General features: G+C 39.6%; 1 protein-coding gene across 5 annotated transcripts in view; it reads left to right on the forward strand.

Moving 5' to 3' along the window:
- csnk1g2b (casein kinase 1, gamma 2b) overlaps positions 1-12718 on the forward strand; it is a 35349-nt gene that overhangs the window by 8190 nt on the left and 14441 nt on the right. For all 5 annotated transcript variants that reach the window (XM_061824481.1, XM_061824477.1, XM_061824480.1 and 2 more), the window contains exon 3: positions 10793-10862. In XM_061824481.1, the coding sequence (XP_061680465.1) occupies positions 10793-10862 (70 nt within the window). The remainder of the gene's footprint in view (positions 1-10792; positions 10863-12718) is intronic.

A 12718-nucleotide genomic window follows, 5' to 3' on the forward strand; every position in this document is an offset into this window, starting at 1 on the left:
AACAGAATAGCATAACTAGCAAATACTAAAACAAAAGAATGACTCATGATATAATTGACACAAAACATGCACTTTAAACGCTGCGCTTTACATGCTTCCAGCATGCTGTGCAGCGCTTCCAGCATGTCTTGGGAGTTAAAGATCCATCTTTTGCTTTGTGCATCCCTCTGAAAACATGATCAAGACCCCCTGCACTTTGTGATTTACAGAATAAAAGCCATACACTACATCGAGTTTTTCTGGCAATGACATTTTCAGCCATGGTCGGTGAAGATCCATGACCGCTTTCATTTGGAGTACAATGTCTGTAACAACATTATGCAGAGAGAGGGACAATCATTCAGAAACACCCGCATTCTTGGGCTGGTATCAGATTCTGATGGTATAATAACCTTGAACAAAAATGTTGTGATGTCAGGGTTAGTGATGGAAATCATTAAGATATTGTTATTTTAATACTACTATTGACGATACTGTTTACGCAGGTGGTACTGTAACAATATTGTAACCATTGGCCCAGGAGTATATGGGGCATGGTGTACAGTCGCAGGGCATCCCTCTCTAGCAGGGCTGATAAAAATACATCTTGTCTCATCTAATACGGTTGTTGTCAAGCAGTTTTAGTCAGTGTGCGAGATTAAGCCTTTTTGAGTGTTTTGCCTGAGGGGCCACCATGTCCCAAGTTTTGTTGGGCCTATCAGAACCCCGTATGTACATTTATGAAATAATATGATGAGTTTCAATGGTTATTTCATATCTAACCTCTTCCTACTGTTATTTAAACTGTTGAGAAAGAATTACTTTTGTGTACTCTTTGAAGATGTTAAAAAAGTAAGAATGTCTGAACTGTATTTATGATCTTAACGCTAGACCGACACAGGGCCATAGTGCCACCATTCAGGTCAGACTGTGGTTTTAGTATATTTTCAGAATGCTGGATGTTTGGGGAAAGATATATCGAAAAAGTTACAAAAAAATCTCATTACACCAAATTCTAATTCACTGATTCAGAACTATGCCCTGGCAACGTAATCGAAAGTATTTTACCAGGTATTTACTCTTGCCAGTTATTTACTGTGTGACAGTTCTGATATGGATTGAGGTGTTTTATCCAACTCTTCTGTCTGCCTCCCACTGAAGCGTGATAAACAGCTCTTGTTTCAGTCTAGCTCAAAAGCATACATCCGCCTCCGATGAGGCATTTGTTACAGAACTGTAAAGGCATAAAGCGCTGTCAGCATGTCTGGTGAAATTTAAAGTGACTTTCACATTTTAAGATCTTTGCAACTTTGCTTGAACTCTCAAGAGCATGCTGGCCAGGTTGAATAAATTAATACTCTCATGTAAAAACCAACCTTCTGTCAATTCACTAATCTGCTAATAAATTAGTAACCAGCAGCAGTACACTGGGTGTGTCTGAAATTGTTCACTCACTCACTACTTTTCATGTAGGGTTGTACTTAGTGATGCACTCAAATGAAAATTCTTGACTGTATTCAAAAACTGAAACTCAGAAATCGAGGGCCGCAAGGCAAAACTCCTTGAAGAGATTGTCAATTCATCATACATCCATCCATTATCTAAGCCGCTTATCCTCACAAAGGTGACGGCAGCTTGTCAATTCATTGTACATCCATCCATTATCAATGCCACTTATCCTCACAAGGGTCACGGGAGAGCTGCAACCTAACCCAGCAAGCTTCAGGCGGAAGGCAGACTACAGCCTGAACTGGTCACCAGTCAGTTGCAAGGCAGATATCAACACAATCACCGAGCGGGAATCGAGCCCACGCTGCCCGCACCAAAGTCAGGCGTGTGTACCACTACACCATCAGTGACTCCCTTGTCAATTCATCAATGAAACTTTATTTACGACGAAAAACGCTTTACACTAAAAATAAAAAAATTGCATTGATGCCTATGACTTCAGAGCTGCCAACTTATAGAAATTCCCTTCCAGAACAGTTAGAATTTCCATACTTTTAAAATGATGAAGTACATTAACGCGAGACAATTATAAAATGTTAAGAATTGAGGCCTGGTTGACAAATTACTTACATTTATACAAAAACATTTACTCCTGTCTGCGATACATCTAGTCTCCCGTTCTTCTACTTGTTCTCTTAAGACTACACATTATGGTGTGTCACGGCTTGGTGAGTGACCATCGGTTGGCCAACACTTTTTGTTACGCTGTGTGGGAAATTTTGAGTGCACTATATGGGGCGTTGAATTTTTCACTAAGCCTTTGGACATCACTACAAAATGGCATAACCATTATATAGTGGGTGACTTCGGAGACAGCAACTGTGTTTATATAGATACGTTGTTGCTTTGACACTGATTTAGTCATTTTGTATGCAATAACATACATTACCACGAACTGTTATTTCTTGTTTTTTGTCCATTGGCATAACTGGCAATGGAATTTGAATGGACTCACTCATCAGTTAAGACGTTAATGGCCGTGTGTGAACAATAACGTAATTGTGTGAAACTCAATTACAGCCATTGCACAATATTATTCTTCCTGATTGGAAAAGGAAGGGATTTTTTTTTTCTCTTTACGGTAGAGGCTACGATTGTGAGGAAATATAGTAGGCTGTACACCTGGTTTGTAATCTTAAAACGCTTAAGGTTTAAAGAAATTAAATGAGATAATACATCTATTTTCTTAGCCACTTTTGCTCACAAGGGTCGCAGGAGTGCTGGAGCCTATCCCAACGGGCAGGAGGCAGGGTACACCCTGAACTGGTTGCCAGCCAATCGCAGGGCACAAAGAGACAAACAGCCGCACTCAGAATCACACCTAGGGGTGATTTAGAGTGTCCAATTAATGTCGCATGTTTTTGGAGGAAACCAGAGTGCCTGAAGAAAAACCACACAGGCACGGGGAGAACATGCAAACTCCACACAGGCTGGTCCGGGATCAAACCCGGGATCAAACAGTGAGGCCAATGCTTTACAGCTGCCGCTATAAGATAATAATGGTTTTAAAACCTATTTTCAGTCACTAAGGTACCTTCTTCATAGCCACCAAAATCATGCTAACGATTTTTCTCTGGTGTCCTCTTAATGTAGCAACTATGGTTTTTCACAGCCTGACATTGACACAGTGGTGATTCTTAGTTTGGTTTAGCTGTAGTATCTCTGAATGGACCTATGAAATAATAAACAGAAATATACTAAAATCATCAACAAAATGGGAATTTTAGTGTAGCTGTCCTGTGACCCATAATCTGTGTAGGTAGTTCTTTGTGTTTGTTAGTGGTAAATCTGTAATGAAACAGGAGACGTGCTGGACACTGTCCAGCTGTTGTTACGTGACACCACTTTCTTCAGGACAGTTTTTCCCCAACTGTATCCTCATGTCAGGAAAACCAATCCCATTGGAACAAAATGCACACATGCATAGCTTGGGGATCTTCATTCGTTTGAACTGTCCAGTCAGCAGGTCATTAATACTTGTGTTAAGGCTACTGGTTAAAGATGCTCTTTGTTGACATTTGAGTAGTTCTCAACAGTTTAGTCACACTGTGAAATGTGTATTGTTAAATGGTTCACAGGGAGTCATGTAAAGGTCGGTCTATTTTGGGACTAATACATAATGTTGTGTCTATTGCATGTATGTCACACATTGGCCTATTTTTTCGACAGACACTTTTCTATTGATAAACCTGTAAAATGTAATGCTGCAGCAGTAACAAATTGCAGTAAAATAAAATCATTGTTTTTGTGTTTTTTTTCTCCTGTACCAGAGACTGCAAATGTGTCCTGTTACTAATGGCATCATACTAGCGATTACAACGGAATTGGCCATTACACTATACTTGGTGTTGGGTCTTTGTTTTTGATTTTTTTTTTTTTTGGGGGTTTCAGCTTAAAAGGTTGCACTTTCAGCTCATTCATAGTGAAACTGCAAACCCAATTTTGTGAAGTTTACATTCTTGTATTTTATGTTTAATAATGTGGCATACGTTTTCAGTGGAAGACAGGTCTGGACTGCAGGCAGGACACTCGTGCTTGCTCTCTTTTACAAAGAAGCTAAGCTGTCGTAACACTTGGAGAATGTGGTTTGGCATTGTCTTGCTGAAATAAGCAGGGGTGTCCATGAAAAAAATGTTGCTTGGATGGCAGCATATGTTGAACTTTGCATCCAAAACAGTGCGAATGTTTCTTTTCCCCTTTGGCCTGGAGGACACGATGTCCACAATGATCCAAAACCAATCATAAATGTGGACTCATTGGACATTTTTCCACTTTGCATCAGTCCATCTCAGATGAGCTCGGGCCCAGAGAGTCCGATGGCGTTTTTGGGTGTTGTTGATAAATTTTACATCGGCGTTTTAAATTGTAATTACAGATTTAGCGTCCAATATTTCTTTACTGACATTGGTTTCCTGGAGTGTTCCTGAGGCCATCTGGCGATATCCTTTACACACTATCAGTTTTTTTATGCGGTGCCGTCTGAAGGGATCTAAGATTACGAGGATTCAATGTTGGTTTTCGGACTTGCCTCATACATGCTGTGATATCTCCTGATTCTCTGAACCTTTTCTATGATATAATGGACTGTAGATGATGAAATTCCTACAATTGTACGTTAAGAAACATTGCCCTTAAACTGTTCGACTATTTTCTCATGCACTTGTTCACTAAGAGGTGACCCTAGCCCCATTTTTGCTTGGGAATGTCTTAGCAATTCAGGGAAGCTCATTTTATACCCAATCATGGCACCCACCTGTTGCCAATTAGCCTGTTCACCTATGGGATGTTCCAAAGTGTTATTGAGCATTCCTTAACTTTTCCATATTTTCCACCTGTCCCAGCTTTTTTAGAACATGTTGCAGCCATAAAATTAAAAGTTAAGTTTGTTGTAAATAATAATATTTTGACCAATTAAGTGAAATTTTCCGCAGCACACCAGAAGAACTCTCACGGCACACAAATGTGCCACGGTACGCTTGTTGAGAATCACAGCTGCAAGGTGTTCTTGTTTGCTGCTTTTTTTCCCCTGTACAGAGTGAAAGCTCAATGTGAGATGTAATAATAGGAGCGGTTATTTTGTAGAATGTATGAGTTACTAAGAAAATATGTAGTTTTATGTCTAGTTGTAGAGGTCAGTTCTGGTCTTTCTCTACTGTGTTTGAGCAGCTATCAGATTAAGCTTTGATGGCATCATTTGAAAAATTGGTTAATCTTTTGAAGATGATTGTTTATTTTCTAACCATAAAAGTCCGAGTGAGAGTAACACAGTTAAAATACAGAAAACGCTCCATAATCTCTGATGACATAATCATGTAGTTGTACATGCTTCAAGTGTTTACTCTAAGAGGGATCCTTAAAATGGTGTAAAACGTTTCATGGAACACATCATCCCAGATCTGTTGTACAAGCGTTTATCCTTCTAGACCAATATTCGTTGGCATGATTTATAAGAAATCGGTAAGCTTTTTAACTATATGGACAGCAGCCAGTTAGTCTGCTGTTACTATTTTCAGAATTGCTGTAGTTTTTTATGTAACTTTTTGACTTTCACTTTTTTCATCTGTATTTTCTGTCCATCTGCTATACCAATAAGGATGAATGTGGCTTTGATGCACAACCCATCCATCCATCCATCCATCTGTTTTCTGAGCCGCTTATCCTCATGGGGGTCGCGGAAGTGCTGGAGCCAATCCCTGCTGTCATCGGGCAGGAGGCAGGGTACACCCTAAACTGGTTGCCAGCCAATGGCAGGGCACGTGGAGACAGACAACAGTCACACTCACAATCACACCTAGGGACAATTTAGTCTCCAGTACATGCATGTTGTTGGGATGTGGGAGGAAACTGGAGTGCCCGGCGAAAACACACACAGGCACGGGGAGAACATGCAAACTCCACACAGGCGAGCTGGGATTTGAACCCCGGTCCTCAGAACTTTGAGCCCAACGCTGTAGTACTGCTCCACCGTGCCGCCCATCCACAGCCCATTAGGTGACATGGAGCTAAAATATGCTGGTGCCCCAAGCATAAGTCTTATCTTGGCCAAAACCATACCAATGTACTTCGAGCAAACCTGCTATGGTGTGGAACAGCTGAGCTGGATAGGTTAGTGCAGCAGCAGGTCAGACAGGGAAGGGCCCTTCTGGCTTGTTGGTCAGCTGCCCTGGACACTGGCCAGCATTCTTCGTGAAATACTGCTCTCTTATTGCCACACTATGCAGTAAGCAAAGAATACAGTGCTCTGGTATGGGCTATCGTTTAAGGGGCATTCAATTTGCATCAGTATCTAAAAATTTTAATCCATTCAAAAATCAGCCAAATGTCAAGGATAACTGGATAGTTATTACGTCACTGTATATCATAACAATCCCTAAGCACTCTGCAAAAAAAAAAAAAAGGCCCGGGTTGGCTTTGTGCAAGACTGGGATGACATCAGAGCAATAGGACAGGTTGTTTCTGACATAATTACCCCATAATTTGGACTGAATAAAGAAATAACTCAACCATGCCACGTGACACAGATATTTTTGTGACATTCTAAGCATCTAGTCATGCTGCTCTAACCTTATCTTCCTTACAAACCCATGGGAGCATATTTGTTAAGCATATGCCATAATGTATAGGGTTTGACGATTTGACCGAAACTGACTGATTTAAATTGATTCTCCCCTTCAATAAAAAAAACAGCAAATGATCAGAATCAAATAATATCTTATTTTTTATTAAATTTCTCCTCAAACCAAAACACAGGCTTTTCTACATTGCTTTCCTTAGCAACAATGGAGGTGGAATGTCTTTATGGTCCATTTTTCACAAAGAGGTTGATTTGATGTATTTCTTTGCTCATGAAAATTAAAATTGCCATTCCTTTCCAATACTATTAATCCATTTTGGACCAGTTGTTAAAAAACTAATTGTCTCTGGAACACCCAACTTTTTTTTTTTAATATTATGGCCAAAATCGACTCATGTGATGTTCAGTGGCAGACTGGAGACTAAATTCACTGCATGGATGGTGTGAAATAGGAACATACTATGCTAGGAAGTAGCACTTTTAAACAAACAACCATTCACATTGACACCTATTGGGATTTTAGATTCCTCAATCAACCTATCATGCATGTTTCTGAATTGTGGGAGGAAGCTGAAATACCTGGAGAAGAACATGAACAGCAGCTAGCACCCCCAAATTATTTTCAATCCCTGATTTAATATGATGGAAAAATTATCACTTTGCAAGGGTGTCCCTGATTAAAATGGGAAACGCCATGGCTCTTACAGGCAAAGTCTAAACAAAAGGTTTAATGTAAGCAGAAAAACGCTCACTGTCGCTTTGATCACAAATTCAACAATACACTCATGTGATGAACAAGTAAAAGACTTTGGAATTTGGGTCAGTCACCTAAACAAAGCTACATTTTCTGACGGTGAGCCGGGAGCTGTACCCTTATAGAATGTTGAACAACATAAATAGAATTCATCCATCACAATTATGTGGGAACATTTTGGATATAAGGTAGATGAATGCAGCCATTGCGCTAACACCAGCTATTGGCCACAATGGGACATTTCCTGCTTCCTGTCAGATTGGGTTTATTGAACCTAGTTCTGTCATGATAATCACTATAGAGACTTATCGTTCGATTATTAAAATGAACATGATACTTTTTCCGGACTCAATAAATTGTTGTTGTTGTTGTGGTGAGTTGGCATGCGGATCACACAGTGAGGCGACAAAGTTGGGGGGCTCTTTTATTAGTCGCTAGTAGGCTGACGTAACGACGGTGGACCGGTACACACTTGCCAGTGATAGTTCCTTTTCAATAAGCGGGGACTGAAAAATATGGACACATCAAAATTTCACGTCATTTTTTTTCTCGCTCTAAGCTCTCTGATATTAAACTTTGATTTGATAACTTGTAACAGACTTTGGGGAAGAAATATATTTTTTGAGAAGGATCAAGGTTTAATGACAAACCAATTCCATTCGTCTCGCTTGTGTAGCTGTTATGTCAGAGTGTGGCCTTCATTTCCTTTCCCTTCCTTTCATCCTGTAAGTAGATAACTGTTATTTGCAAGCACAGAAAAATCTGTCAAATGCAAAGTTGTATATTAGAAATTCGCAGCTTGGCTCTGATCATTTACACAGCCATAGCTGAGTCCATCTGCTGGAAATAGAGATGACTCTTAAGTAGGCTACATAAAGCTGCCATAAGCCTGTGTTTCCTATTGTAAGCTGTTTTAAATGGTTCTATAATGTCATGCCATCTGGTTTGAAGATTCATTTATATACTTATTTGTTGTCCATGTTCATGGTAGTGTGTGTGTGTTTGTGTAGGTGGGGTGTTGGTAGGGGTGAGGGGGGTTCACACTAGCAGAGCAGTTGCTACGCCTCTCAGGCCTGTCACATGTCTTCATCCCACAGGCTTGTAGTCTTCTACATTACTCGCACTGCCCTGCTCACAGTTTCACTTGTCCCTTTTGGGACACTTATGCATAGAGAGAAAGCCTCCGGATATTTCTCTGGTTGCCATGACGTGCAAGCAATCGTGACACGTTTTAAATCAACGAGTAATTTTGAAGATTTTGTATTTTTTTTCTCTAAAAATATTTTTTTTAATGTCTCTAAGTATATTTAAATCTGTGGCTTCTTCTTCTCCTTCTTATTCTTTTTCTTTCGGCCTGTCCCGTTAGGGGTCGCCACAGCTAAGCCTATCTCGTACATCCTCCTCTCTTACACCCACTGTCCTCATGTCCTCCCTCAAAACATCCGTCAACCTTTTCTTTGGTCTTCCTATCGCTCTTTTGCCTGGCAGCACCATCCTCAGCACCCTTCTATCAATATACTCACTCTCTCACCTGTGGACATGTCCAAACTGTTGAAGTCTGCTCTCTCTAACCTTGTCTCCAAAACATCCAACTTTGGCTGTCCCTCTGATGAGCTCATTTCTAATCCTATCCAACCTGCTCACGCCAAGCGAGAACCTCAACAACTTCATTTCTGCTACCTCAAGTTCTGCTTCCTGTTGTTTCTTCAGTGCCACCATCTCTCTAATCCATATATTTATATATGTGGCTGAAACTAAAAAAAAATACAGTATTTAATTTTAATTTACAAGAAAGAAACACTCATGGTTAACTGCTGTGAGCGGGACTCACTTGGTGTGCAGATCTTACGCCTTAGCAAGGCGGCAGAAGCAACAATGCTCCTGATTTGATTCAGGCATAATTGAGTGAGTGTGAGAGCTTTAACACAACTTCAGTTTTCCTTCAATTTAATTTAAAATCAGAAATACATCTAAAATTACATGTACTTGGATAAGGGCTTTGATTTGGTTTTAGAAGGATATTTCATCCATCAATCATCTTAGCCGCTTATTCTCACAAGGGTCGCAGGCGTGCTGGAGCGTAACGCAGCTATCTACGGGAAGAAGGCGGGGTAAACCCTGATCTGGTTGCCAGCTAATCCTAGGGCACACAGAAACAAACAACCATTAACTCTCAGAATCAACTTTTATAATATGTACAGTATATGAAAAGGGAGGATGAAGTGAAATTGAAAAAAAAAACACAAAGATATCTCATTTCTCGCTTGTACAAGGCCTGGCTCATTGTCCACTCAAAATCACCTTAAAGGTGTTCTGTTGGGTTGAGGGGAGGATTCTGTTTACATCAATCAAATTCATTCATACAAATTCTCTCACCCATGTCTAGAATGACCTCGCCTTGTACACTGTGCACAGACATGTTGGAACACCAAGGGGTAATCCCCAAACTGTTTCCACAATCTCCAGCTATCCCGAAGCAGTCATTGTTCCATTCACTGGAGCTCAGGGGTTAATATTTTTGACATTTTAACTTTGTGGGAACAGTATAGAGATGGGCCCTTCCTCTTGCAAGATGACTGTACACCAGTGTACAAATATATAGCACAATCCTAATCTCAATGCTATAGAACATATTTGAATGTGTTAAAAGGGTGTAGGCTGCCTTTCATCTGAATTTAGCTGGGATAGGCTCCAGCACTCCTGCAACCCTTATGAGGATAAGCAACTTGGAAAATGGATGGATGGATGGATGGATGGATTGATGGATGGTTGGATGGATATAGCAGAGACTGAGAAACCAGGCCTTCTCATCCAGCATCAGCGTGTAACCTCACAAATGCGCTTCTGGTAAAAATGATCATAAATCCCCATAAACACGCATAAACCTTGTGGAAGGCCTTTCCAGAAGAGTTTAAAATGTTATAATTCCAAAGGGTGGACCAATATCATGTTAAATGTGATGGATTAAGAATGAGATGTCACTTCATATTTGAGTCAAGGCAGAGGAGCAACTACTTTTGGCAAAATACTGTATTTTATGTAATATGCATATATTGGGTACTGCAGTACTGGAGTAACTGTGGCAGAGCTAGTGTGGTTTTAGGAGTAGATTTGAGTCTTTTTTTTTTTAATGTTGCTCCTGTTTGTCTATAATCCCCTTGTCCCCCACCTTCCTGGTGGGATTGATCAGATTACATTACATTAAGTTTTAAATCTGCCAATGAGCAATATGTGCGGGTAGGTTATATATAAACCGTGCCATCACAAACTCCTACAGTTTACCAGCTGCTCTTTATCCTCTCATAATGACAACTTTTCACTCAAAAGTTATTTTTAGCAATTGCAACATGTAAAAAAGACTTAAAAAAATAAACCACTGACTTTTATGGAGGTGTCAATTTCTATTTCAGCATGAATTCTAAGTGAACATTTTGGAGTTTCATGTTTCATTCACAAGTTTCCACTTTTTCTTCCAGGAGCCAATTAAATCGAGGGCACCACAACTCCATTTGGAGTATAGATTTTACAAACAGTTGGGGAATTCAGGTAAGAAAATGCAATATTTTGAATTGCTTGGTAATACTGCAGAACTACTATACATCTATTAACACAAGGGATATGTATGTGTCATGTTGTCTCAACACTATTTTCAAGGGAGTGTCTTTTTTTTTTTATGAGTATGATGAGCCCATTTTGGGTCTTATTTTGTTACACGTGCCAACTTCTTCCTTGGTTCTTGTACCAAAGCAAAAGTCTTGAAAGGGGTTGGGGCAGTCCTTGACTATTTATAGATGGCCCTTTGCAAGCTGTGCGGGCCATTAATGTGTGTTTACACAGATAACTTCCTCAGTCGGTATCCTCTATTTTCCCTCTTGTGCCACCGGCATAGAATTGGGGGAAAACTGTTATGCATTGCCATTAAACATGTCCCTCTTTTCATTGTATATACACTTTTACTAATATTGTTACTGATAACATGATTAATGCCCACATTCAGTGCCAGTTATATAGCTGTATAGTTATATAGCTGTTGTAGCTATTTTTTTTCATTTTTTATTTTATTTTTTTTTACATTTTTACAGATTAGTTCCTTGTATTTTGTGAAAAAAAATATATATATACAACAGTTGGATTAATTCTGTCAGATTTGATGCTTGTTTTGTTCTAAATACGACACTAGACACTAGCCTCTCCCTGATGTGGCCCCTAATCTACTTAAATGTATCTATATTTTCCACATTTTGTTATTAGCCTTCAAATCGTAGAAAAGTACTATGCCTCTTTTGAGGAATTTGGCAAATTGAACACTGCATTTCTGTGAATTAAGAATGTGGGTGAACTCCACTGCGGTGTATATGAAGTTGAGGCCAGAAGTTTACATGCACTGTAAAAACGTCAATTTCATTTTTTGTCTCACTGTTTGAGGTCAAATCAGACTAAACCAAATTATTTATTACCATAATTTCTGGCCTACAGAGCGCACCGGATTATAAGGCTGACCCATTACATTTGTAAAGGAAATACCATTTGGTACATACATAAGCTGCACCTGTGTAAAAGCCGTAAGTGCCCACGTTGAAACACGAGATATCTACAAACAAATATTGTACACAGAAAGAGTCTCCAAAGTTTTTAAAACCTTATCTTAGTTTAACATAGCAACAACACAAAAAAAAAAACATACCGGTAAAAAAAAAAAAAGCCGTGGCAGCTACACAGTAGCAACATGGTAGCATAGAACCAACAGAGCTGGTTAAAAAAAGAACATACCTAAATCACTGAGACGTGGCAGTAACACAACAGAAACACACTAGCTCGGCACTAACACTAGCGCGGTGCTAATTTCTTTAAGGTCAAAAGTTTACATACATAAAAAGTACAATCTCCTTAAAGAACATGAGGAAGCTTGATTTTGGAAGCTCCTGATAGGTTAACTGACAGGATGTAAATTAATTGAGGGCATGGGGATGTATTTAAGGCCACACTTCAAACATTCTGCTTCCTTTTTTGAAATTATGGGAAAATCCAAAGAAAAGGTCCAGGAAATCAGATAATTGTGCAGCTTCACAAGTCTCGCTTATCGTTAGGTGGAATTTCCAGATGTTTGAAGGTGCCACGTTCATTTGTTCAAACAATTATGCGCAAGTATAATGGCAATTTCCAGCCATCACACCGCTCAGGAAGGAGATGGGCTGTGTGTGTCAGGGATGAACGTGTTTTGGTCCGAAATGTTAAAACTGATCAGCTGATCGGGATAAAATGCCAATGATCGTCCAATTCCGGTCAGTCCGATAAAATCGTCATAAAGTCTATTTACAACATCCTTTGGCGATTATTTATTATTTATTATTTCTCTTTAGAGCCCTTCTGCTATGACCAGTCATATAGCAAAGCAAATGTAT

The sequence above is a fragment of the Syngnathoides biaculeatus genome, chromosome 7 (assembly GCF_019802595.1).
Source record: "Syngnathoides biaculeatus isolate LvHL_M chromosome 7, ASM1980259v1, whole genome shotgun sequence".
Classification (NCBI taxonomy): Eukaryota; Metazoa; Chordata; class Actinopteri; order Syngnathiformes; family Syngnathidae; genus Syngnathoides; species Syngnathoides biaculeatus.